General features: G+C 40.3%; 1 protein-coding gene across 1 annotated transcript in view; it reads left to right on the top strand.

Moving 5' to 3' along the window:
• Window positions 1–25,814, top strand: part of PARP15 (poly(ADP-ribose) polymerase family member 15) — a 36,242-nt gene extending 10,428 nt beyond the window's left edge. The window contains 9 exon segments of the mRNA XM_037526608.1: window positions 829–978; window positions 2,568–2,630; window positions 6,555–6,722; window positions 9,684–9,807; window positions 18,509–18,573; window positions 21,241–21,365; window positions 24,976–25,114; window positions 25,117–25,149; window positions 25,455–25,814. Of these exon segments, the coding sequence (XP_037382505.1) occupies window positions 829–978; window positions 2,568–2,630; window positions 6,555–6,722; window positions 9,684–9,807; window positions 18,509–18,573; window positions 21,241–21,365; window positions 24,976–25,114; window positions 25,117–25,149; window positions 25,455–25,744 (1,157 nt within the window). The 3' untranslated portion in view covers window positions 25,745–25,814.
• Window positions 25,815–27,133: the final 1,319 nt, after the last annotated feature.

Raw genomic sequence — 27,133 nt, 5'->3', positions numbered from 1 at the left:
AATTTCCTGTGAGCAGTCTTTAATTGCCACCCCAGTGGGATGTGAAGTTGCAGGGAGAGCTCGTGTTTGGAGCTTGTGAGCTGTTGTTTAACACTGGACAAGTCACCTTACCACTTTGAGATCATTTTCCTTCCAGGAAAAAGGTAATAAAAGAATCTTCATTAAGTACACACTTTCAGTTATAAGATGAATAATTCCTGGACAGTATCATGTTTACTAGTTATATATCATGTACATTATTAACTATAGTTAATACTATATTGTATACTTGAAATTTGCTCAGAGAGTAGATTTAGCATATTCTCACCACACACGCAAATGGTAACTATGTGAGTTAATGTGTTAATTAACTTGATTGTTGTATTCATTTCATAATGTAGAATGTATCAAAACATAACATTATTCACCTTAAATATATTCCATTGTAGTTTGTCAATCATATCTTAGTAAAAACAGGAAAAAAAAGTCCCCCAGAGGTAATTGTCAGCATGAAATGAGATTGCCCGTTGCGCTTTCTCCTTTCTCTCTCACACACCTCCTTTTTTTTTCTTTAATCACATCACAGCAATGTTTGCAAATGAGCACATGGTAGTTCATGTTTCTACCACATCCTATTTAACAGAGAGAATGTAGAGACTTCTACTGCTAAAATGAATTATTTTCTGATTTCCCTAAAAAAAAGAAAACCCACCTGTTCCACAGCTTAAGAGACAGTTGTGCTTGGATTTGTGAGGGGAAAGAAAGAAAGAGAACTGGAAAGAGAATTGGCCCCCATAATGTCTGTTCTTCCTCTAGAAGCCATTTTTCATCCATTTTCTTTCTTTTCAGGTATCATCAGGACTCTCTCTAAACCTGGCCTCACAGGTTATGAAATGAAATTTGGGTCAATTAATTTCCAGGTTGTTACTGGAGATATCACTAAAGAAAAGACAGATGTTATTGTAAACTCAACAACAAGGACATTTGCTCTGAAGTCAGGTATTTTATTTAAGCAATGTACTTGATTGTAACTATTAACTATTAACATTAAAAGGGCGTAAGACACAGAAGGAAAGGAGAGTTAGAGGGAAAACAATAATGAACAAGTGATGGTAATCATATTTCTAGAAGATAGGAAGCAGCTAGCCAGTGGAGGTAACTGACAGGGGTAGAGAAAAATTGGCCCTTGTGGGTGAGAATGGCATTCCCTAGAAACACAGAAATTGGAAGCAGCAAGTCCCTAGGAAGGCAGTGGACAAGTTAACTGAAAGAGATTTTGTATCAGTAGCATTTAGGCCTCTTGATTTTATCCCTTATCCTGTGCATCAGTAACTTCCTTGGCCAGAGACGGAAGGTTTATTCTCTAGTGAATCTGAACTAAAAAGATCTCGGTCTTAGAGCACCAGATACAGGTGAAGTAGGGGTGGGGAACTAAGCTCAACAAGGTGTTTAAGTAAAAGTCTCTGTACTAAAGTGAATGTCCAGCCCTAGACCCTGCCAGCTCTTAAGAAAGCAACCAGGTTTATGTCCTCCAGAGAGAAGATCTAAGGATCCTTCTGGGGAGAAACTGACTGCCCTTTAACCCATTACTTACTGCCTGTTTATCTTAAGCTGAAGCTATTTATCAGCAAGCCCCCTGCACACAGTTTCCAAATTCACTCTTAAATATGAATGGACTGGTGACAGTCACCTGACCTTAGTGGTAAACCTCCATCTTACAAAGTCAGAAACCAAAAGAAATGAACTAAAGAAGGAATTTAAAAAAAGAGTTCGTTCATAACATATATACATAATCAAAGAGATATAGATTGATGGTTGACAGAGCTTCATAATGATAAAATAACTAGCATTTATTTAATACTTTCTGTGTACCAGATTTTGTAATAAAAATTTTTCATTCATTATCTCTTTTAATGTTCAAGTAATCCTGTGAGAGAGGTACTATGCTAGCTAATCTCTATGGAACAGATTAGGTAAGAATTAGTTACATATTGACTAGTAAATAACAGACTCAACCAACATCAACCTCATCTATAAAAACGTATAGTCCATGTTTCAACCACTAAAGAAACAAAAGCCAGCTGTCATTGAACTTGATCAAATGGGCAAACTCCAGCCTTGATGGGGAGATTCCTGGACTGAAATCAGCCAACTCTCTGTCTGTTTGTAAAAAAATTAAATTAAATTAAATCATAAAAATCAAAGAACTTAGGTGAAGTGGTAAATTTTATTAATTTTGAGATGCATGCTTCTTGTTAGTAATAGAACTTTTATTTTATATTGTCATTCAATGTTATAAGGTAGTGATGGTATAATGCCAAAAAAAAAAAAAAAGGGAAATAACTGTAGAAATAATCCCTGGATAAACAGATGGTAAAGTGGGAGACTTTCAACTATTGGGTAGTTTCATGTCAGCCACTGAGTGAAGGTTGCTGTAGAATGAAGGTTTGATGGGGAAGGGGAAGGGGAAGATGTTGTCAATGGATTATGCACAAAAAGATAAGTCGAACAAATGTCTAACATACAAAAGTCATAATCACTTACTGAATTTTAACCATTGCCTTTTACCATTAACATGTTGTATTTAGGGGTGTCAAAAGCAATTTTAGAAGGTGCTGGACCAACTGTGGAAAAAGAATGTGCTGTACAAGGTAAGTCACATGATACTTTTGGTTACAATCTCTTGAAATTAGAGGGCTGAGAATACTATGAGAGGACTCAGGAGAGGACTTGGACAGAGTAAGTGGGGAAGGCTTAGGAAGAAGGTCGATTCAATGGGAGAGCACACACAAGGTTGTGTGACTTGGTGGTTGTGGGGGAAAGGGTCTTTTGGCACTGTATCCCTCCTGTTCTTCATTCCTTAGAGTTGCAAAGAACCCAGGCCTGGTCCTAATAATTCAGGCTCCGCATGCTATGATTATGGGCATGTCATCTAATCTCCAGAGTACTTTGCTTCTTTCATCTGTTAGATGGTCCTAATCAGGACTGTGACAATGTCTGTGAGGACTATGAGAATGAGGACTATGACTATGTCTGTGAGGTTCAGAAGGAACACAGAGTGTGAAAAATTTTATGAACTATAAAGTGCTATACAAATTATCTTTGGCTTTCCACAACCTTGTTCTACTTCTCACAGCACCCCAACTTCTAATCCTTCTATGAATGAATTTAGAACACAATTGTGTCTGAGATATTTTCTGACACTATCTATTTGGGATTAGCACCAGATTCCACAAGTTAAAGGGCTCAGTCCCACAAAACTGCCTCCACATCAAATACCAGGGGCCACATGTACTTCTGACTAACTGGCTATAATTTCAAGCATTCCCACAACTCTCTTCTCTGGTTCAACAATTTACTAGAATGGCCTACATCACTCACAAAAACATTTATTTTTATCAGCTTATTGTAAAGATTACAACTCAGGAACAACCAAATGAAGGGGATGCATAAGGCAAAGTAGTGGGGAAGGGAGTTCCCAGTCCCCTCCAGCTGCCCCAGCCTCCCAACACTTAAATGTGTTTACCAATGTGGAATTTGCCAAGCTCTATTTTTTTTAAACTTTTTTTAAAAGATTTATTTTATTTATACAAGAACTGGAGTACAGGCCAGATGTGCGGGAGAGTGAGAGAATTCATCAGAAACAGTGGGGAGCAGATCAGGTAGATGGATGGAAGACATTGCTGAGGGGGAGCAGTGGGCTAGGCAGGAGAGGTCTGCCACGCCATGTGGGTATCTCCCTAGCCGTCCAGGAATCAAACTCGCGCTGCAGAGGCTGTGGACAGCTTCACAGCACTGCGCTCAACCCGCTGTGCCACCAGGGAGGCCCACCAAGCTCTATTATTTAGGGCTTTTAAAATCACCCCTTCTCTCTTTTTTTTCCTCATCGTTTCTGGGTACTGAGAGGTTTTTAAGGAAGCTTCATGTTGTAGACATGAGCATGTAAGAAACACCACTGAGGAGATTCTGAGAGTTCGAGGAACTCTAAGACAGGAGCAGGAGACAATGACCAAATATTTATTTTTTATTACCTCACAGTGGAGAATAATAAACTCTTTATTCTTCAAAACCCGGACTCATGCCTTGCAGAGCAGAGTCACAGTCAGCCATGAGTGTGATTTGAAGCAGTCATAGTGCCCCATGTTTTTCGACACATTCCCTAACTGACATATGATGCCTGAAACTCCCACCTTAACATCTCTCCTCAGATCAAGATATTAACCCTAGAGGGAATGAATTCCTGGAGGGGTAATAGAAGGTGGTGATGTTGGTTACCAACATGAATGTTAAAGGGGATTTGTGCCTTGCAAGAACTAGCTATACCTGGGAAAGCAGAAGCAGAGATTGAGTTTGGTGAGACAAACTGGGAAAACTTGAAGAGACTGTCAAGGGTGAGCAGGTGGGACACCCGCAGAGCGAAGAGTGGCAGGAGGTGTGCAGGCAATGTGAGCTCACCCCACGTGGTGGGGGATGGCCAAGGACCCACTCACCTCTGTTTTATTGGGTCATCATGCAAAAAAGCAGTGACTTCAAACCCCCCACATAATTTACAAGTGCTCAAGGGCTTTCAGGTTCCTGGGGGAAGGAGGTTACTTCTGTTCACATCTCCACAGCACAGAGCACATTGCTTTTACCTCCTAGAAAAATTAATCTATCCAAATGAGCATATAAATTGCTCTTCTGGACAATAGAGTGGGGATTAAGAGCTCAGGATACTGACTGTTTGGGTTTACATCCTGGATCATCTTGAACTTCTGAACTTATCTCCACTTAATCTGTGAAATGGAAAAAAACAATATCAAAATCTCAAGCTTATTTTGAGGACTTAGTGGGTTAATTCAGTTAGGATTCTTTTGAATAATATCCAAATGCTAAGAATATTGAATTAAGGAATCCTCACTATAAAAATCAGGGAAAGTTAATAAGAATCACAATGAGATACCACCTTACACCAGTGAGAATGGCACATATTAAAAAAATGGAATAACACATGCTGGTGAGGATGTGGAGAGAAAGGAACTCTTTCACACTGCTGGTGGGAATGCAAAATGGTCCAAACACGATGAAAAGCTGTGTGGAGGTCCCTCAAACTACTAAAAATGGAGCTGTCATATGACCCAGCAATTCCACTCCTAGGCATCTACCCAAAGGTCACAAAAAATTAATTCAAAAGGAAACAAATCTGCTCTCCTATGTTTACTACAGCACTATTTATAATAGGTAAGATATGGAAACAAACTAAATGCCCCCAAACAGATGACTGGATCCAAAAAAAAGTGGTATATATACATGATGGAATACTCATGTCATTTGCAGCAACATGGATGGAACTGGAATTATGCTCAGTGAAATAAGTCAGAAGGGAAGAGAAAAATATTGGGTGGTTTCACGCATCGGAGGAAAATAGGGAAGCCAAACAAGGGGCCAGGGGAAAAAACAGACAAAACTAGCAGGCAACTGTAAATAGGAGACATTCAGCTGGGGACGGGGAAGGGCAGGAAGAGGGATCAAAACAGGGAAGGAAAGAGCATAAGAGACTATGGTGATTGTTCATGGGTGTCTGGGTGGTGGGAATTTTTTACATTAATTTAAAAAAAAATTTTACATCATTGTTCATTTTTAAACAATATTTGCTTCCCCCCACCCTCTCAGGTGTAGTCCCCATAGAGTTTCCTTCACCAATGCACCCGTGCACCATCACCTCAGTCCCCTGTGCTCCTCCCTTCCTCCCTCTGATCCCTCTCCTGCCTCCTCCCCTGCAGGATGTCCCTGATTTGTAATTGTCTGTTTTTGCTTTGTTGTGCTTTGTACCGTTACTACTTTTTTACGGTGATGTCTTATTTGGTTCCCCTTTTTTCCTGCTATAAGTGAAACCATCTGATATTTTTCTTTTTCCTTCTGGCTTATTTCACTGAGCACAATTCCTTCTAGTTCCATTCAAGTTGCTGCAAATGGCATGAGTTTCTCTTTTTTGATTGCTGAATAATGTTCCATTGTGTATATATGCCACATCTTCTTGATCCAGTCATCTGTTTTGGGGCATTTGGGTTGTTTCCAGGTTTTACTTATTGTAAATAGTGCTGCAATAAACATAGGGGTACAGGTGTTCTTTTGAATCAATGTTTTTGTGTCCTTTAGGTAGAGCTCTGGGAGTGGAATTGCTGGGTGGTATGGTAGCTCCATTTTAGTAGGCTGAGGAAGCTCTAGACAGCTTTCTATAGTGGTTGGACCATTTTGCACACCCACCAGCAGTGTAGGAGAGTTCCTTTTTCACCTTGGTGGTGGGAATTTTATGGGGAATACACCTGAGAAGAGAATGAACAATGATGTGAAAAATATATATATATAAAATTAAAAAATTAAAATAAAAGAATCCTTATTATAAAGACAATGAGCCTGTCACAGTCCATGTGTGTGAAATCAAATGGCTGAATGGGGAGACTGGACTTAGTCAGGAAGATTTACTGCTATTTCTGATGTCAGTAATTTTCACTTTTCAGTCATCAGGGCTGCTTCCCATAAATAATGTGCTGTGTGTGTTTCCTTCTCTTCTCTTTTCTCCCCCCTTCCCCCAGCTTCACAACCTCACAAAGATTTTATAATTACACAAGGTGGAAACTTAATGTGCAAGATAATAATTCATGTTCTTGCGCAAAATGATGTCAGGAAGACGGTGACCAGTGTTCTGGAGGAGAGTGAGCAGAGGAAGCACACATCTGTTTCCCTTCCAGCCATTGGAACACGTTTGGAGCTTCTCGTCACTTAATTATTCTGGGTAATCCAGTTGTCTTTCGACTTAGTCTCTCTTAAAGAACTTAATAAGGAATCCAGGCAGCATAGTGACACAAGCCAGTGATTACTGTGGACCTACACCCATTTCATCTATCTTTTATTTTATGTTTCCTAAGTACCTTTCCCTATTTCACGCTTAGCTCGACGATTTCCTTACTCTTCCTTATTTTTCTTAAGGGGACTCATTTGCTCCCATTCCATCAATTACCATTTGACACTGACTCCCAAACCATCCTTTCTAGCTTTCTCCAGGATCTTCTCTGGGAGACTTCATTGTACCAAAAACTTCATTGTATCAGAATCCAAACTTACTATTATTCCTTGCACATACACACCCCTCTTGAGTTTTGTTTTCTAATGTCTTCCATCAGTGGTGCCATAATGCTCCTAGCTGTCCTGCCATTCTTGCTTTTTTTGTACCCCCAGGCCCCCATGCTCAGAAAATCCTACTGAACTTCTTCCAGGGGATTGTTCAATTTCAGCCTTCCTTTCAGTTTCCAAACCCTCAGTACTGGGCCCATCTGATTTCTTTATTGTGTCCTCACTGACTGCTGATTTGGACATTGAGTCATTGTCCTTAAATACTTTCCCCGTCATCTCTGCTGTATCATACAATTGTGTGCTCTTTGTCAAGGATGATGTGAATGACCCAGTTCCTGATTCATTCATCCCCAATTGCACAGACTTTTTAATATGCCCAGAGAGGAGCCTTAGTAATGTTTCACATAGTTTGGACTTAGGGAACGTCACAAGGTATTTTAACCTCCGTGGGTCAGACCACTGTTTCTTTCCACTCAGACTTCTTCCTGGCAAGAGTATTGGAGGGGCTGCAAATGTTTTTGAAATATAGCCAAGGAGAGTTGATTTTTTTAAAGATTTATTTATTTATGGACACAAGAGCTGGGTACAGGCCAGAGGTTTTGGGGATGGGGTGAGAGGATTCACCAGAGACAGAGTGGGGAACAGAACAGGCAGACTGACTGAAATACACTGCTGAGAGGAGTAGTGGGTGAGTCAGGAAAGATCTTCCACGCCATGTGGGTCACCTCCCTGGCCAGGGATTGAACTCGTGCTGCAAAGGCTGCGGATAGCTTCATAGTGCTGCGTCTTAACCCCTTGGGCTACCAGGGAGGCCCAGGAGAGTTGACTTTTGACAGTTAAAATTTTATTGTTTGATACGATATATTTTTTGATTTTTTTTTATTTATTTTATTTGTTTGTTTGTTTTGTTTATACATGCACTGGGTACAGTCAGAAGCGCGGGAGGGTGAGAGAATTCACCAGAGCCAGAGCAGGGAGCAGAGCAGGTAGAAGGACCGAAGTACACTGCTGAGGGGAGCAGCGGGCGGCAGGAGAGGTCTGCGCGCCATGTGGGACCCTCCTCCGGTGGCTGGGGAGCAGCTGGGGATCGAACCGGCGCCGCCGAGGCCGCGGGCAGCTTCGCAACCCAGCGCTCAACCGCTGCGCCACCGGGGAGGCCCTATTTTTTGATTTTAAATATTCACTTTTATACATAATTTTATTGTTTGTAATTTTGTATTCTTTTTCTAAGATGTACACATTTCTAAGAGGTATAAATTTAAAACCCTACAAAACCTAGACCCACCCCTGACTGTTAGGTGCCCCATTAGGTGCTAATATAAGACTTACTCACAGATAAGAAACTGAGGTTTTGAGCATAAGGTCTTACAGATAGTCAACAACATAACTGGGTTGAAACCCAGACAAACTGGCCTGGATGTTTCCACCACTACTTTTTTTTTTTTTTTAACCATAATGTGATTTTCTACCACTGTGTTCTTTCTTAATTATTATAGTCTTAGCTACTACAGTCTTACCTCTATTATTTATTACTTTCTATTATCACCCAATTTTATAATTGGGTAAATTGAAATTTGGAAGTATTCTGAGCTGAGTCATGCTCCCTCAAAATCCATCTCTTGAAGTCTTAGTCCTCAGTATCTCAGAGTGTAACTATATTTGATGATAGGGTCTTAAAAGAGTCACTTAGGTAAAATGAAGTCATCAGGTGGCCCTTAGTCCAAAATTACTGTGGTGTCCTTGTTAAAAGAGGACAGTAGGACACCCATAGGTGGAAGCAGGACCATGTGAAGACCTAGGGAGAAGACCATCTGTGAGCATAGAGGAAAGGGCTCGGAAGAAAAATTTTCCAACACCTTGATCAGAGCCTTCAGAATGGTAGGAAAATGATTTTATGTTGCTTAAGTCACCAGTCCATACCAGTTTGTTTTGGCAGCCCTAGCAAGGTAATATAAGACTTACTCACATGACTTACCCAAGATGACAGTTAAGCAGCTAAGCCCAAATCTCCTGCATCAAAATCACACTTTTCTTTTCTCTGCAGTGCCTGTGCTCTGCAGCTAAAGACCCCCTGGAGCAGATGATATGGGGAACGCTGCACATCTCAGCAAGAGGATTTTAAAAGGGACATGGATGCATTTATTTGTGCTAGGTGATTCTGTGGTAGTCTCAAGCGGGGCTTTGGTCTGTACTGGATGCTTTCAGAGATTGGGCATCTTATCTAGAAGGAAAGTGGAGTGGAGCAAATGCCATGATTCATAATGAATCAGTAGCTGCTCATACTAGTCAAGATAAGGAGATATTTGTATTTTGAATAGCATTCCTGTTTCGGTCTATGGTCAGACATGATTATGGAGTGTCTTGTTCTGGGTTTAATTCTTCACAGTCACAGAGTGGTTACATTTGATGACGTTTTATGAAATTCTGTTCAGCTGGAGAATACCAACACCCACAGCGAATGCCAGGCCAGCTCCTGGCCAGGAACTACTTTCCTCTTTCTCAGCGCAAAGAACTGCATTTGCTAAATCTTGTCACATGACCAACACTAGCTGAAACTTCTTGTTGTTACTTAAATTTTTTTTTTTTTTCAGGAAGTGCCAGGAAAAACCCAGTCAATGTTGCTGATGACATAATCAATGCTGTTGTAGACTTTGCACGGAAATATTCTTCCCCATCATTAAAAGAAGTTAAAGTTGTCATCTTTCTACCTAAACTGTTAAGATGAAACAAAGAGAAAGCTCCGTATCACTTACTTCTCGTTCTCCAACATTACACGTAAGACTGCATGTTCTTTTAAAATTGTGTTTTTCTCTAATACCGCTTAAAACAATTAGATGTGAATGCTCACTATTTCTACAAGTTTTAGGACTTTGCAGACAACTTTCTACAATACGTGGGGAAAGTACAAGAGCTATGGGATACAATCTCTTGTCAGCTAGTTAATGTTTGAAGGGGAAGAATCATACATTGTAAACAGGATTAGCAAATGAATAGGAAGAGAATAGAATTTAGAAGAAAAAGATTGAAAATTCTACCCAATTATTTCATTATTAACTTATTGATTGGTATTCACCCTCAGTGCCCCTTGTAGTTATGAAGTAGCTGATCTACTGATTTACTGATCATCTACCATTAGACAAGGGATAGAAGCAGATGCAGGAAGGGAGTGGCCAGGGCCATCTGGTTATACTACCTACATCTCAAGTAGGCAGGTTCCTGGTGGATTCTCTGTAAAGTGTGTATTTTTGATTGTGTTTAAGTGTCTGTGTCAACTTGCATTTCTGATCTAGCTTTCTGCCATTTTGTGACATCTACAAAGCCATGAAAACAAGTAGAAATGCAGCCTCCTCTTGCAATGACTGATATTGCCCATTCTGCGTACTCACCCATAAAGCACTTTGAGTTTTCTAGTGATGGGGCCTGCTGTCATCAGCAGCCTCCCTCAGAAAATTGGTGGTTATTGTCTGTTGCTGCCAGCAGGAATTTCAGTTCTAGCTATACTTATTTCCTGATAAATATTCTCCTCAATATGTCACAACACATAGTACATGTAAAAACTGTGCACACAATAAATAGAAATGAAAATAATAGTTGAATCTGTTAAGGCTCTTGCAGTAGCAAGTAACAGATAATCCAGCTTAAACTGCTGTCAAAAATGGAACTCATTAATTCATGTATCTATAAAGCTCAGGCACACCTGCCTTCAGATAAGGTCCAAGTACTGAATCAGTTTCATCCATGTACTAATCTGATATCATACAGACTTTGACTTTCTTCACCTCTCACTCTTTTTCAGTTGTGTTTCTTGATCTTCAGGCTTCAGGCCCATAATTTTGTATGTCCAATAGAAAAGAGAATATCTCCAGTGGAGATACGTACTTGCCATGAGGAGCAGAACTTGGGAACAGAATTGCTCATATCAGGCCTGGGTTCCTTCTGATTGGACTAGCTTAGGTCATTGTTGCAGGCAGGGTATGAGAATTTCCCTAACTGGCCAAGTCACAGTCACAACAGCCACATTTGCGTGAGTTGGGATCACTATCTGAAGTAACTGGGAAAGATTGTTTCCCAAGGGAATTCAAGAAGTTCTTTCCAGAAGGAGGGGGAAAGGATGCCAGGCAGTTAAAAATAATATGTACCACAGAACACAACACAACAAAGCTAAAATAGACTATTATAAAACAGAGACATAGTGTAGGGGAGGAGGAGGGAGAGGGATCAGAGGGAGGGAGGGAGGAGCACAGGGGACTCAGGTGATGGTGCACAGGTGCATTGGTGAAGGAAATTCTATGGAGACCACACGGGGCGGGGGGGGGAAGCAAATATTGTTTAAAAATGAACAATGATGTAAAAAATAAAAAAGTAAATAATAAAAAAATGTGTCAGGAATATGTATCTAGGAATATGTAAAAATTAACATTTTCTTTGGTCTTTGTAAAGGAAAATTATTTAAATATAAGAGCAAGAGTAGTAATTCATCAGTTAAAAAACAAAAAGTTAAACTGGTTCAACCACTCCCTGTTTTTGTTGAGAATTTAAATTGACCAATGATATTAAAAATAAAACAGGAAAATTAAATAGAGAAGTAAACAAAAAAATAACTAATATGAGCAGATAAGTGACCATATAGTAATTGAAGTGAAAACAAACAAAACAAAGCCATTTTACATACTGTTTGTTTTAGATAAAAGGGATAATACAGATAAAGTGTCAGATAAAAGGAAGTTTGCTGGCAGAGAGAAATTTGGATTTTAGTAAGAATTTATCATACAGACTTCTTTATTTTTTTTTATTTTTTATTTTTTTAATCTTAAATTTTATTTTTATATTCCCCCATACAATTGCAAACGCCCCATTCTGACCCCAATCCTTCCCCTCCCACCCCAACCCCAAAAAGTGTCTCTGGTTCATAGTTTTTTGTTGATTTTGATTTTCACTTTCTTATATTCATTTTCCTGGTCCCTTATTTAAGTTTTCTAGATTCCTGCTATGAGTGAGACCATCCGGTATTTTTCTTTTTCTTTTTGGCTTATTTCGCTGAGCATGATCCCTTCCAGCGCCATCCATGTTGCTGCAAATTGCATGTGTTTATCTTTTTTGAATGCTGAGTAATATTCCATGGTATATATGTACCACATCTTCTTGATCCAGTCATCTACTTTTGGGCATTTGGGTTGTTTCCAAAGCTTAGCTATTGTAAACAGTGCTGCTATAAACATAGGGGTGCAGGTGCTCTTTGGAATTGATGTTTCTGTGTCCTTTGGGTAAATACCTAGGAGTGGAATTGCTGGATCATATGGAAGCTCTATGTTTAGTAGGTCCAGAAATCTCCACACAGCTCTCCATAGTGGTTGGACCAGTTTGCACTCCCACCAACAGTGCACAAGAGTTCCTTTTTCTCCACATCCTCGCCAACATTTGTTGTTGCTAGTTTTTTTAATATGTGCCATTCTCACTGGTGTGAGATGGTATCTCATGGTAGTTTTGATTTGCATTTCCCTGATTGCAAGTGATGTTGAACATTTTTTCATATGTCTGTTGGCCATTTGCATTTCCTCTTCAGAGAAGTTTCTTTTTAGCTCTTCTGCCCATTTTTTGACTGGATTATTTTCTTTGTTGTTGCTGAGTCTCATCAGCTCTTTGCAGATTTTTGTGATCAGTCCTTTATCATTAGTGTTGGGTGCAAAAATGTTCTCCCAGTTGGTGGGTTTCTCTTTGTTTTTGTTATTGTCTCTTTTGCTGTGCAGAAGCTCTTTAATTTGATGTAGTCCCAGCTGTTTATCTTTGCCTTCACTATCACTGCTTTGGGTGATGTGTCTGTAAAGATGTCTTTGATGTGCAAATCCCGTAGTGTTTCGCCTATATTTCCTTCTATGTATTTTATGGTTTCAGGTCTTATGTCTAGTTCTTTAATCCATTTTGAGTTGATTTTTGTGTATGGTGTGAGGTAGTGGTCAAGCTTCATTCTTTTGCATGTAGCGACCCAGTTTTCCCAGCACCATTTATTGAACAAACTTTCTTTGCTCCAATGCATAGTCTTTGCTCCTTTGTCAAAGATTAGTTGACCATAAATCTGTGGATTTATTTCTGGATTTTCTATTCGATTCCATTGGTCTGTATGTCCGTTCTTGTTCCAATACCATGCAGTTTTAATGATTATGGCTTTGTAGTATAGTTTGAAGTCTGGGAGTTTGATGCCTCCATTTCCTTCTTTTTTTTTCAGTAGAGCTTTGGCTATTCGGGGTTTTTGGTGATTCCATATGAATTTCATCAATAATTGTTCTATTTCTTTGAAGAATGCCATTGAGATTTTGATTGGAATAGCATTGAATCTGTATATTGCTTTTGGGAGGATGGCCATTTAATAATGTTTATTCTTCCAATCCATGAGCAGGGGATGTCTTTCCATTTCTTTGTGTCTTCTTCTATTTCTTTTAACAGTGTTTTATAGTTTTCTTTGTATAGGTCCTTTACCTCTTTTGTTAGATTTATTCCCAAATATTTGATTTTTTTTGTTTCAATAATAAAAGGGGTGGTTTTTTTGATTTCTTCTTCTTCAGATTTATTGTTTGTGTATAGGAAGGCTACTGACTTTTGCGTGTTGATTTTGTATCCTGCCACTTTACTGAACTGACTGATGAGTTGAATTAGTTTTTCTGTGGAGATTTTGGGGTTCTCTATGTATATTATCATATCATCTGCAAATAGTGATAGTTTGACTTCTTCTTTTCCTATTTGGATTCCTTGGATGTCTTTCTCTTGTCTTATTGCTCTGGCTAGGACTTCCAGTATTATATTGAAAAGCAGTGGTGAGAGTGGACATCCTTGTCTTGTTCCAGATCTTAATGGAATTGCTTTCAGCTTTTCACCATTGAGAATGATACTGGCTGTTGGCTTGTCATAGATGGCCTTTATGATGTTGAGGTATGTTCCTTGTATCCCAAGAATTTCAAGGGCTTTTATCATGAATGGGTGTTGCACTTTGTCGAAAGCTTTCTCAGCATCTATTGATATTATCATATGGTTTTTATATTTCTTTTTGTTGATGTGTTGGATAACGTTGATTGATTTTCGGATGTTAAACCATCCTTGTGCCCCTGGAATGAATCCAACTTGGTCGTGGTGAATTATCTTATGGATACATTGTTGGATTCTGATAGCTAAAATTTTATTGAGGATTTTTGCATCAGTGTTCATTAGGGAGATTGGCCTATAGTTTTCCTTTTTTGTGTTGTCCTTATTCGGTTTTGGTATTAGTGTAATATTGGCTTCATAGAACGTGTTTGGTATTGTCCCTTCCTTCTCAATTTTTTGGAAGAGTTTGTGAAGGATAGGCACTAATTCGTCTCTGAATGTTTGGTAGAATTCATTTGTAAATCCATCAGGTCCTGGGCTTTTGTTTTTGGGGAGGTTTTTGATTACCATTTCAATTTCGCTGCTTGTAATTGGTCTGTTTAGGTGTTCTATTTCTTCTTTATCTAGCTTTGGGTGATTGTAGAGTTGTAGGAATTTGTCCATCTCCTCTAGATTGTTGAACTTGTTTCCATATAACTGTTCATAGTAGTTACTGATTATTCTTTTGATTTCTGCTGTGTCCGTTGTGATTTCTCCTCTTTCATTGATGATCCTGTTTATTTGTGCTTTCTCCCTTTTTTCCTTTGTGAGCCTGGCTAGGGGTTTGTCTATTTTATTTTTTTTCAAAGAACCAGCTCTTGGTTTCATTGATCTTTTGGATTGTTTTTTTAGTTTCAATTTCATTTATTTCTGCTTTGGTTTTTATTATTTCTTTTCTTCTACTGGTTTTGGGGTTTTTTTGTTGTTCTTTTTCTAGATCTTTGAGCTTCGAGATTAGGTTGTTTCTTTGAGTTCTTTCTTGTTTCTTGATGTGAGCTTCTATTGCTATGTATTTTCCTCTTATTACTGCTTTTGCTGCATCCCATACATTTAGGATATTGGTGTCCTCCTTGTCGTTCAATTCAAAGAATTTTTTAATTTCTTCTTTGATCTCCTCATTAGTCCAGTGGTCTTCCAGTAGCGTGGTTTTTAATCTCCATGAGGTAGGAAAGTTCCTTGCCTTCTTTTTATGGTTTATTTCTAGTTTGATGCCTTCATGGTCAGAAAAGATGGTTGATATGATTTCAATCTTGGTGTATCTGTTGATGTTTGTCTTGTGCCCCAGTATGTGATCGATCCTGGAGAATGATCCGTGTGCGCTTGAGAAAAATGTGTACTCCTTTTTTTGGGGTTTAGTGTTCTATAGATGTCTGTTAAGCCCAATTGCTCTAGGTCCTTAGTTAGAGCTTTGGTTTCTTTACTTATTTTTTGTCTTGTTGATCTATCCATTGTTGATAGTGGTGTGTTGAAGTCTCCCACTACGTATGTGTTTTCTCTGATGTCTGTTTTCAGAGAGGACAACAGTTGTCTGATATATTTTGGTGCTCCTTCGTTTGGTGAGTATATGTTAATGAGTGTTATTTCTTCTTGAAGTATTGTCCCCTTGATATAATGTAGTGACCATTGGGGTCTCTTTTTATCTTTTTGAGTTTGAAATCTGTTTTATCTGATATAAGTATAGCTGTTCCTGCTTTCTTTTTTGGTCCATTTGCTTGTAGGATTGTTTTCCATCCTTTGACTTTGAGCCTATTTTTATCTTTTGTAGCTAAATGTGTTTCCTGGAGACAGCAAAAGGTTGGGTTTTGTTTCTTAATCCAGGCTGCAACTCTGTGTCTTTTTATTGAAGAGTTTAGTCCATTTACATTTAGAGTTAATATTGATATGTTAGCATCTGTATTTGCCATTGTGTTTGTCTTTCCTTTGATTTTATTTATTTATTCTTTTAATAACTTTTTTTTTTTTTTTGGCCTTCTTTCATTGTTATTCGTCCCTCTGAGGTTCTGACTTTAGGACTCCTTGTAGTATTTTTTGGAGTGAGGGTTTAGTTGTAATGAAATTCCGGAGTTTCTGTTTGTCTGGGAAGGTCCATATTCTTTCTTCAAAGAGGAAGGAGAGCTTTGCGGGATAGAGAATTCTTGGTTGGCATCTGTTTTCTTGGAGTCTGTTGACTATGTCCCTCCACTCTCTCCTTGCCTGTAGTGTTTCTTCGGAGAAGTCTGACGTCAGCCTGATTGGCTTTCCTTTGAATGTTATCTGTTTCTTCCCTCTTGCCAGCTTCATTATTTTTTCCTTGTCCTGGATTCTTGGGAGCTTTACTATTATGTGTCTTGCTGTATTTTTCCTTTCGTCGTGGAAGTTTGGTGTTCTTCTTGCTTCTTGTATATCAATTTTCAGCTCCTTCTTCACATTTGGGAAGTTCTCTTCAATTATCTCTTTGAATATTTTCTCTGTTCCTACATCTCTCTCCTCTCCTTCTGGTATTCCTATAACTCTTATATTTCCTTTCCTCATGGAGTCAGATAGTTCCCGAAGTCTTTCTTCGTTCTTTTTCCTTCGTACTTCTCTTTCTTTTTCTGTTTTGGTTCTTTTTATTTCTGTGTCTTCAAGATTACTTATTCGTTCTTCCATTTCATCTATTCTGCTTTCATTGCTTTTCCCAGAATTCTTTAGTTCTTCCATTAATTCTTTGATCTCCTGCATTTCTTTTACTTCCCTCTTTAGGGACTCAATTTCATTCTTCTGACCATTGTTTTGCCTCTCTAGGGACTCAATTGCATTCTTCTGATCGTTGATTATTTTTCCCTTATCATTGTTTTCCTTTATGACTTCTGTCAGTTTTTTAATCACGGCAATTTTAAATTCTCTTTCTGGAAGGCTCAGAAGTTCTTCCAAGTTACTGTCGTTGCAATCTGGGGGCTGCTTTTCTTTTTGTGGTGTGCTTTTTCCCTGGGGAGTAGCTAGGTTGCGTGTGGTTCTTCTCCTCCCTACTGTCTGTTTTCTAATTTGCCGTATGCGTTGGGACACTGTGTAGTTGGGACTTGTCGGCATCTTGGGTGAGCTTCTCTGCTCTCCTCTGATTCCTCCAGGAGTTATCTGTCAGTTTCAAGCAGTCTTTACTGGAGAAAGGTCCCTGTTCTAAAATGCCGATGTGGGGACACACTCCCCTGTGCGCCTGGTCTGCCCCAGTGGTGGGTTCCTGTTCCCCCTCTGGGCTTGGACTGCAGGCCAGATGGGGTCTGGCGTGGGCGAACTTCCCCCGCTCACCTCTGGCTCCTGAGGAAGCCTTCTGCAGGTAGTCTTTACTGAAGAAATGTCCCTGTTCTAAGATGGTGATGTGGGACACACTCCCTGCACGTCCGGTCTCAGGCACACTCTTCTGCGCGCCTGGTCTGCCCCGGCTGTGGGTGCTCGCTCCCCCTGTGGGCTCAGACTACTGGTCGGAAGGGGCCCGGCGTGGTCTAACTCCCCAGCTGGCCACTGGCTCCTCTAGGCGCCTCTGCTGGCTTCAAGTTGCTAGGTGGCGCCAGAGATCTCTCCTGGAGCCCTTGGGGAGCTGATTTTCCACCCCGTGGGACAGGGAATAGAGCGGGAATGGTAGGGTAAACCTCAACGGCTTTGGGGTGCTGTGTCTGCCTTGTGCCCCACCGTCGTGGGGAACCCACGCCCCTAATTTCGTGTCCCGGGTGTCAGTTCCAAAGCCCTCAGTTCCAGGACTCAGGCTGTAGCCCAGTTCAGTGGCGCGGGAATGGCGCCTTTTGAATCCCGCTCCCGTGCCTGGGCGCCTGATTCCTGCTCACTCAGTGAGGGCCTCTGCGCGTCTCCCCGCAAGCCTAGGTCGCAGGCGCAGGGACCTGGGCAGCTGCGATCTGGATCCGCGTTTGCTTTTCAAGTGCACTGCTTTTCCGCGCGCAATCCCGATTCCGATCCGCACTTGGTTTTCCAGTGCGCCGCTTTTCCGCGCAATCCTGACCGCGCTCCGCGCCTGCTTTTCCAGCGCGCCGCCTTTCCGCAGGCTTACAGGGCAGCCCGGGGCTGTGTGCTGGTGCTGGTCTCCTCCCCGGGGGCGGGGTCTCTCTTCAATGGCGCCCGGAGCTGTTCGCTCACCGCCGCGGAGAATCCTGCAGGGTTCGCCTCAGCTCCCGTTCACGGGGTGTGGTGGCTGCAATAGTTCCTTTCCACTCACAGTCCCGCTTGCTGCATCGTTTGTTCTTGTTGGCCGTTTTAGTTTGTTGTTTTCCTCCTCTCTGCCGGTCGGAGAGTGCCGCCTCTGTGGGCGGGGGAGGGGAGCAGGGTTCTGCGCTTCCCTCCCTTCTGGTCCTCTTTTATGGCCACTTTCTTCTTCGGGCAGTTTGCTGGTGTCACCCGTTTATCTTCCGTGTCCCGGTTCTCACTGGGACCTGCCGCTTTTCCTCCCTATTAACTTTTTTTTAATGGGAGATCTTACTCGCAGCGTCTCCTCGCCGCCATGTTGCTCCGCCCCCATCCCGAGATGGTGACTTCTAAGTAATATTGGATGCTCAAGCACTCAGCTTTCTTGGAATACAGTTTTCTCATTTCTCAATTCTCATCTGGACAAATGTAGAATAGGTAATGTAGACAGTTTGGTGTGGCTCAAGGGTGTGATTTAAAAGTCTTTCAAGAAAATACCCTTGGCTTTATACTTTATTCCCCTATCTGTGTGATGTAGAAAAGATCAAGTGTAATTGATTTTTAAGAATAATAACCATATGTTTATAAAAGACTTTGCATTCCCTAAAGTACTTTTATGCCCCTTATTATATTTTGAACTTGTAATAATCCCCCAAAGTGGTAAATCTTATTACTTCCACTTACTGATGAGAAAATGAAGACTCACTCAGAAGTGGCCATATGGCTGATCACAGGTTGAAGCTGATCAGGTCTGATTCCAAGTGTTGCTTGTTTTCTGCTCTACAACCTCATGGCCTGACAGGAAGAAAGAACGTAAAGGAAAACCTCACTTACTTACCAGTCTTGCCTGCAGCATCATAGAAAAGAAGTAGCTGGTCCAAAAGGATTCTAAGACTTAGGACTGGAATTGATTAGACTGAAAGATCAAGAAGTGGGTAGGGAAAGGAAGGAACTTAATTTTCAGAAATGACACATCCTGTTGGTAGGAAAAGTCTCCATAAAAAAACTCTATTTAAAATGGAATCTGAAGGGGCCTCACAAGTTAGGCACTGCACTATGAAGCAATCTGCAGCCTCTGCAGCACGAGTTCGATCCCCGGCTGGCCAGGGAGCAACCCACATGGCGAGGAAGACCTCTCCTGTCTCGCCCGCTGCTCCCCTCAATAGTGTACTTCAGTCGATCCGCCTGTTCTGTTCCCCACTGTCTCTGGTGAATCTGCTCACCTCCCCCCCCCCCACATCTCTGGTCTGCACCCAGGCTCTTGTATGCATAAATAAATAAATCTTTAAAAAAAATGAAATCTGAAAAGAGCTTCCTGATTAGGGTTAGATACTTCCCTTTGTCACCAGATCTTAATTCCCTAGATAGTGTGCTTAACAGGAAGGGGGTTCACTGGGCTTCTCTCCCAGGCCTAGTACATCTTTCATTGAAAAGTGTTTAAGTCATGTCTTTGTTTGTGAGGAGAAATCTTCTGGTTTTTATCTGTGATATCATGCAATTTTGTAGCATTGGCTTCTCTAATACCATCTTCCATGTTTCTACTAGTCATACCATCTCATCAAGTTGATGTGTAGCTTCAATGTGTTAGAAGTTTCTGGAAGCCCCTGGAAAGGAGAGGGAAACTTTTGAGCACCATCACTTTATTTTTTTATTAATATAAATTTTTTTTAATTTTTATATTCCCCATAGAATTGCGACCCCCTTATTTTGACCCCAATCCCTCCCCTCCCTGCCCTCCACCCCCCATAGAGTGTCTCTGGTTCATAGTTGTTTGTTGATTTTGATTTTTACTTTCTTATAGTTATTCTTTTTCCTGGTCCCTTATTTAAGTTTTCTAGATTCCTGCTATGAGTGAGACCATCCGGTATTTTTCTTTTTCTTTATGGCTTATTTTGCTGAGCATGATCCCTTCCAGCGCCATCCATGTTGCTGCAAATTGCATGTGTTTATCTGTTTTGAATGCTGAGTAATATTCCATGGTGTATATGTACCACATCTTCTTGATCCAGTCATCTATTTTTGGGCATTTGGGTTGTTTCCAAAGCTTAGCTATTGTAAATAGTGCTGCTATAAACATAGGGGTGCAGGTGTTCTTTGGAATTGATGTTTCTGTGTCCTTTGGGTAAATACCTAGGAGTGGAATTGCTGGATCATATGGAAGCTCTATGTTTAGTAGGTCCAGAAATCTCCACACAGCTCTCCATAGTGGTTGGACCAGTTTGCACTCCCACCAACAGTGCAGGAGAGTTCCTTTTTCTCCACAACCTTGCCAACATTTGTTGTTGCTATTTTTTTAATATGTGCCATTCTCACTGGGAGCACCATCACTCTATATGAAAGCAGTCACCTAGCACTTCCACTATTTTCTTCACATGATATTTTCCCTACTTTGTGTAGAGAATAGGTTATCAAACAATGTGCTTTTTGTATCTTTAACAGAATTATCATGTTTTAAAAGAAAAATAATGAAGAAACACACTAAATAAAACTGATAAATGACAGCGGTGACAGCATCAGTAAATTGGCATTCATGATTACATATTAGTTTTTTTTTAAAGATTTATTTATTTATGCATACAAGAGCTGGGGTACAGGCCAGAGATGCAGTGGGGTGGTGGGGGGAAGAGCGAGAGGATTCACCAGAGACAGAGCGGGGAACAGAACAGGCAGACTGACTGAAATACACTGCTGAGGGGAGAGGTCCGCTTCTCCATGTGGGTTGCTCCCTGGCCGGCCGGGGATTGAACTCGTGCTGCAGAGGCTGTGGATTGCCTCATAATGTGGTGCTTAACCCCTTGCGCCACCAGGGAGGCCCCATATTACTTTTTTATGGCATTAATTCCATAGAACTTCCTGAGAAATTATAATTCCAAGATATAATAATCAAAGTTTCAATATTTTAGCTATGCCATTAATTAAATCTGTCATGTGACCATTAGTTCACTTCTGTGTTTACCAAATTGAGGCTAATAAAGAAGCAACTGTGATACGTGTAGCTTTTCTTCCCCCAAAGACCATAATAAGAAATAAAAGCATAGGAAGTGCCCTAATTGTTAGAGGTTCCTGGAAACAGAGACTGTATTTTCACCAAATGCTGACTTTCAGATAACATTCCTGAATATTGGACTGATATGAATCAACAGCTGTCCTGTGTGGTCCTGCTACAGCCTGGACAACTGAAATATAATTCTGTGAAGGACAGGTTTTGTCTCTCCTACAAAATAGAAAAGGTAACGTGCAAAAAAAATTACTTTTTTTTAAATATTAAAGATCTAATATAAAAACCTTTTTTTCAACACTCTTCTTTCCTTTATATCATAACATATTTATTTGAATTAACACTCAATCAAATTCCAAAGATTTCAAATGTCATGGTTTATTCATTAGCAGTAATTAAGGAGATTCCCAAAAGTCACATGTGTTTGTTTGGATACTTTTATAATTCACAAACCCACTCAACCTGGTTGGCCAAGAAGAAATATGTTGGAAATGAGTGGAAAGTTCAGAAGTAAGATGGTCTTTGGAGCACTTCCATCAGTGGCTCTGTGATGTTATGTAGTCAGTTTCTCTGACTTGACTGTTTGCAGTATCAGCTTTTCTGAAGCTGGTCTCCTTTTATAGGATGACTAATATAAAAACTAATATAAATTGGTGGCAATTCAGGGATCTCTCTTCTTTAATTCACATCTCATAGAAGAAAAATTGCCCAATCCTGGGCTTTGTGTTGAGTGGCTCACTCCCCCAGTCAACTGTGTCTGGGGAGTGTGGATGCTGATTGGTTTGAACCTGAGATATTGATCACATCACAATATTATCTTGATTGGTTAACCCAGAGGCTCCACCTTAGAACTCTAAGTGGGGCTAACTCCATCCAATGTTGCATAATAAGAAAGTTCAAAGTTCAAAGATTCCTACCATGTCCACTATAATGCATAATAATATTAGCCTGTATAGTTTAGGCATGTATTGTGACACGATATGCTGAACCAAACCAGGAACCATGGCCGATGTAACAAAGAATCAAAACACCACATACATAGGCCAGTTCTTGGTAGCAAAGCCACAAGGGTTAAAGAAACAGGTTAACTCCTCCTGGCAGCCAACAGGCATGAGATTTATGCAAGGACAGATAAGAAGCTCCAGTGCAAGGGCCTCCCCTGGTGGCACAGGAGGCTGAGCACAGCGCTGTGAAGCTGCCTGCAGCCTCTGCAGCACTGGATTGATTCCAACTGGCAGGCGAGGGTCCCACATGGCACAACAGACCTCTCCTGTCTCGCCCGCTGCTCCCCTCAGCAGTGTATTTTCATCAGTCTCCCTGTTCTTTTCCCCACTCTGTCTCTGGTGAATCCTCTCACCCTCCTGCACATCTGGCCTGTACCCTTGTTCTTATATGAATAAATAAATAAATATTAAAAATAAAAAAAAAAGAAACTCCAGTGCACACAGGATGGGGTCCCAAATGGATTGCTGTTGGTGAAAACGCCTTGGGTTTTTTATAATTATGCTCATATTTTGGGTCTAGGGGATGAGCTGTGGTGATTGTGCAGGTTTTTTTATTGGTCATCGCTGGCTGATGTCCTAACATGGGGACATCATGTTAGGACAATCTAAATAAACTGGTAATTCTTGTTATTGACTTTCCTCTTGTTATGTCTCCCAGGGTCCCAGTCCTTATCCCTCCTGTTCTGTCTCCCAGCCCCTATATTTTTGTCAAGGTCTAACCCCTCAGTATCACCAGTCATTCTCACACCATGCATATCAGAGCAAGGTATGGCATCCTAGTAATCCTAGTAATTTAAAATCTAGTTGCTGATTCCATAAAACTGTACCTAACTACACCCTAGAACTTATGAAAATGTGCTTTCATAACCTTTAATATGCCTAACTTCTCTATTAGATGGTGGATTTCTTAAGGTAAGGATTACATCTTTATCATTTCTCCATCCCCAATACCCAACATAGTGTGTAGCATGGAGTAGGGGACAATACCTATTGAATAAACTTAATTGAATGAATGGACTTACTTTCTGAGAAAAAATGAGAGACTCCTGCAGAAAGGACAGAATTTAAAGTAGTTGCTTCATGATGGTAAAAGCTGTTAAGAGTACACTTCACTTCAATTGTGTTTAGTCAATATCATCAACTTTCTTAGCTCTTGTTCTTCTGTCACACCCCAACTTTGGGTTAATTCCATAGCTTACCTTTTCTCTGCTGCTCCCAGATAAAATTATTAATTCATGGTCCCTAACCTTATCTGGGACCCCCCCAGGTGCCTGGAAACCTTTATGGCTTCCTTCAGTCAATTTCCTCATACATTCCCTAGGCCAAACCTTCACTCTTTCCCTATGGCCTCTCTCTCTCTCAGCAAAATAATTTTCTTCCTACTTTTATTGGCCTATCCACAACATTTGCTGCTGGTATCCAGTCTATTCTCCTTGAACCTCTCTTCTTTGTTTCCAGAAAATCACTTCTCTCATGTTCCTCTTCCCTAAACATAGATTATCTGAATCCCCCTTATTATGCTTTCATGTCTTATGTATATTCTCCTAATCCATCCCTTATCACTCTGAGAGATAATGATTTGTTTTCTTATCTTGCTCTCCCATTAGACTGAAACCTTTAGACTGAAAATTTCTGAGGACAGAGACCAGTACTTGCTTCAAAGTAGATGTTCAAGAGATGATTATTGAATATATGTTAAATCATCTGTCTTGATGACTCTAAAAAAAACTAAAGAAGGACAAATTTTCAAGGAGGGGATAATTCATCGTTTGAAGTGCTATTGAGGATCTAGAATGAAATAGTCATTAGATTGGGTAATTATGAAAAGATTTGTGATCTTAATTGGAGCCATGCAGACAGAATGGCTATTGAAAAAAAGCCACATAGGGCCTCCCCGGTGGTGCAGCAGTAGAGAGCTGGGCTGCGAAGCTGCCCGCAGCCTCTGCAGCGTTGGTTCTATCCCCGGCCACCGCGCGAGGGTCCCCCATGGCGTGCAGACCTCTCCTGCCGCCCGCTGCTTCCCTCAGCAGTGTACTTCGTCAGTCTGCCTGTTCTGTTCCCTGCTATGGCTCTGGTGAATTCTCTCACCATCCCGCGCTTCTTACTGTACCCAGTGCTTGTATAAATAAATAAGTAAATCTTAAAAAAAAAAAAAAGAAAAGAAACCACGTGGAATGAGTTTGGTGATCAGAAGTCAGTAAGAAAATAGTTATTAAATGATTACAAATTTTTTTAGTAAGTATTTGAGTGTCAGTGAATCTCTCCAGGACTTCTGGGAAATATATATAGATATATCTATATTATATAAATTACAAGCCATATTATATAAAATAGATAATAATAAACTACTACAAGTTATGGATACTTTTAGCGTATTCTTTTTCTAAAAGCAGGAAACACACTGAATTTACTGTTTATTTGCATTCTTTTTTTTATTTCTCCTCCCACCTCCTCTTCCTCATTTCCTTTTTGCTTATTTAAAAATTTACAGGGCATCTCTGGTGGCACAAGGGGTTAAGACACAACCTATGAGCATCTTAACTGCAGTATGAGTCCGATCCCCAGCCAGGGAGCTACCTACACACATGGCGCAGCAGACCTCTCCTGACTCGCCCGCGGCTCCCTTCAGCAGTGTATTTCAGTCAATCTGCCAGTTCTGTTCCCCACTCTGTCTCTGGTGAATCCTCTCACCACCACCCCCCCCACACCTCTGGCCTGTACCCCAGCTCTTGTATGAATAAATAAATATTTTTAAAAAATAAAATAAAAATTTACAACAAGCAGTATATTGAGCTCTTAGGTTATTTCCAAAATGTTTTTGTGTTTTGTCACTTATAGATTGAGAGGATACAGAATCTGCTACTCTGGCACAGCTAACAGCTAAAGAAAATGCACATGGATAATAAGAATGGCCATGCAGAGAATGAGAGATTTCTCTTCCATGGGACAGATGGAAAATTGGTACCACATATCAATCAGATGGCTTCAATCGCAGTAACACTGGGAATAATGGTAAGGAAACAGCAATCTGGCTGATCAGAAGGAGGGGACTGGTACTTCTAGTGTTGCTTGTCCATAACCAAGCAGGTAGAACACAGCGGGCAGGTACATTGTCATCATCAAGATAGAGCTCACTGTGTTTTTCCCAAAAAGATACTGACAATCTTCTGAGGACAGGTGGAGTGGGTTTTAGAAATAATGAAAAGTGGTCTTCGTGGGCAAGAACTGCTTTAAAAAAAATTGTCAGGTTTGGGCATGGTTCTAGATTCTGTGACAATTTTATGTTCTTAGGAATATTCTTGTTTTTCACTTTACAGGTACATCTTATGGAAAAGGAACCTATTTTTCTGTTGATGCCATTTATTCTGCTAATGATGAATATTCCAGACCAGACAGCAATGGGAGAAAGCATATCTATGTTGCGCGGGTGCTTACAGGCGCCTTCACACTTGGACATGAAGGATTAATTATCCCTCCATCAAAGAACCCTCTCAGTCCCACAGATCTGTTTGATTCTGTCACAGATAATACACAGCATCCAAATTTATTTGTGATATTCTCTGATAATCAAGCTTACCCAGAATATCTCATAACTTTCAGATGTTAAAAAATAGGCCCTTTTTAATCTCAAAGAGATGATTTAGTCATTTATAAGAACAATTAATAGGGTTTTTGTCTTTGCCCTTGTCTTATTTGTATAGACCAAAATCCCCATTAGGTGCTGAAAAGGAGCCTTTTATTTTTTTTTATTTTTTTTATTTTTTTTAATAAATTTTATTGTTATATTCCCCATACAATTGCAGCCCCCCCATTCTGACCCCAATCCCTCCCCTCCCACCCCCGCCCCCCTAAAAGTGTCTCTGGTTCATAGTTTTTTGTTGATTTTGATTTTCACTTTCTTATAGTTATTCATTTTCCTGGTCCCTTATTTAAGTTTTCTAGATTCCTGCTATGAGTGAGACCATCCGGTATTTTTCTTTTTCTTTTTGGCTTATTTCGCTGAGCATGATCTCTTCCAGCGCCATCCATGTTGCTGCAAATTGCATGTGTTTATCTTTTTTGAATGCTGAGTAATATTCCATGGTATATATGTACCACATCTTCTTGATCCAGTCATCTATTTTTGGGCATTTGGGTTGTTTCCAAAGCTTAGCTATTGTAAACAGTGCTGCTATAAACATAGGGGTGCAGGTGTTCTTTGGAATTGATGTTTCTGTGTCCTTTGGGTAAATACCTAGGAGTGGAATTGCTGGATCATATGGAAGCTCTATGTTTAGTAGGTCCAGAAATCTCCATACAGCTTTCCACAGTGGTTGGACCAGTTTGCACTCCCACCAACAGTGCAGAAGAGTTCCTTTTTCTCCACACCCTCGCCAACATTTGTTGTTGCTAGTTTTTTTAATATGTGCCATTCTCACTGGTGTAAGATGGTATCTCATGGTAGTTTTGATTTGCATTTCCCTGATGACAAGTGATGTTGAACATTTTTTCATATGCCTGTTGGCCATTTGCATTTCCTCTTCAGAGAAGTTTCTTTTAAGCTCTTCTGCCCATTTTTTGACTGGATTATTTTCTTTGTTGTTGTTGAGTCTCATCAGCTCTTTGCAGATTTTTGTGATCAGTCCTTGAAAAGGAGCCTTTTAAAAATGCTCCACAGTTGTGGTTATCTGCACACCTTTCTCCTAAGCGTATTGATGGGTAGAAGCTGAGAAAGGTAAATGACACAATTATAGCTGCAGCTCTCCACAGATACCAAATCTATCACAGAATAAAGAGCAAATTACTTTTTTATTGGAAAAGAAATAATATAAATCACTTTAAAGCCAAGATATTGTTGTTCTTATTGGAACATATTAAGACAGCAAACTGTTTAACTAAACCATGCTATTAAATAAACAGGTTGCTATTATGCATCTGTAACACCTGAGGATTTTTGTCTTCTTAAGAAACTCTTGTTAGCAATAGCTCAATTAGAATGACTGAATCAAAGAATTTT

The sequence above is a fragment of the Talpa occidentalis genome, unplaced genomic scaffold (genome assembly GCF_014898055.3).
Source record: "Talpa occidentalis isolate TD23 unplaced genomic scaffold, MPIMG_talOcc4v2.1 talOcc4.4, whole genome shotgun sequence".
In the NCBI taxonomy this organism is placed as follows: domain Eukaryota; kingdom Metazoa; phylum Chordata; class Mammalia; order Eulipotyphla; family Talpidae; genus Talpa; species Talpa occidentalis.
Note: the sequence above shows the minus strand (reverse complement) of the source record. Positions and strands in the feature narration are given on the sequence as shown.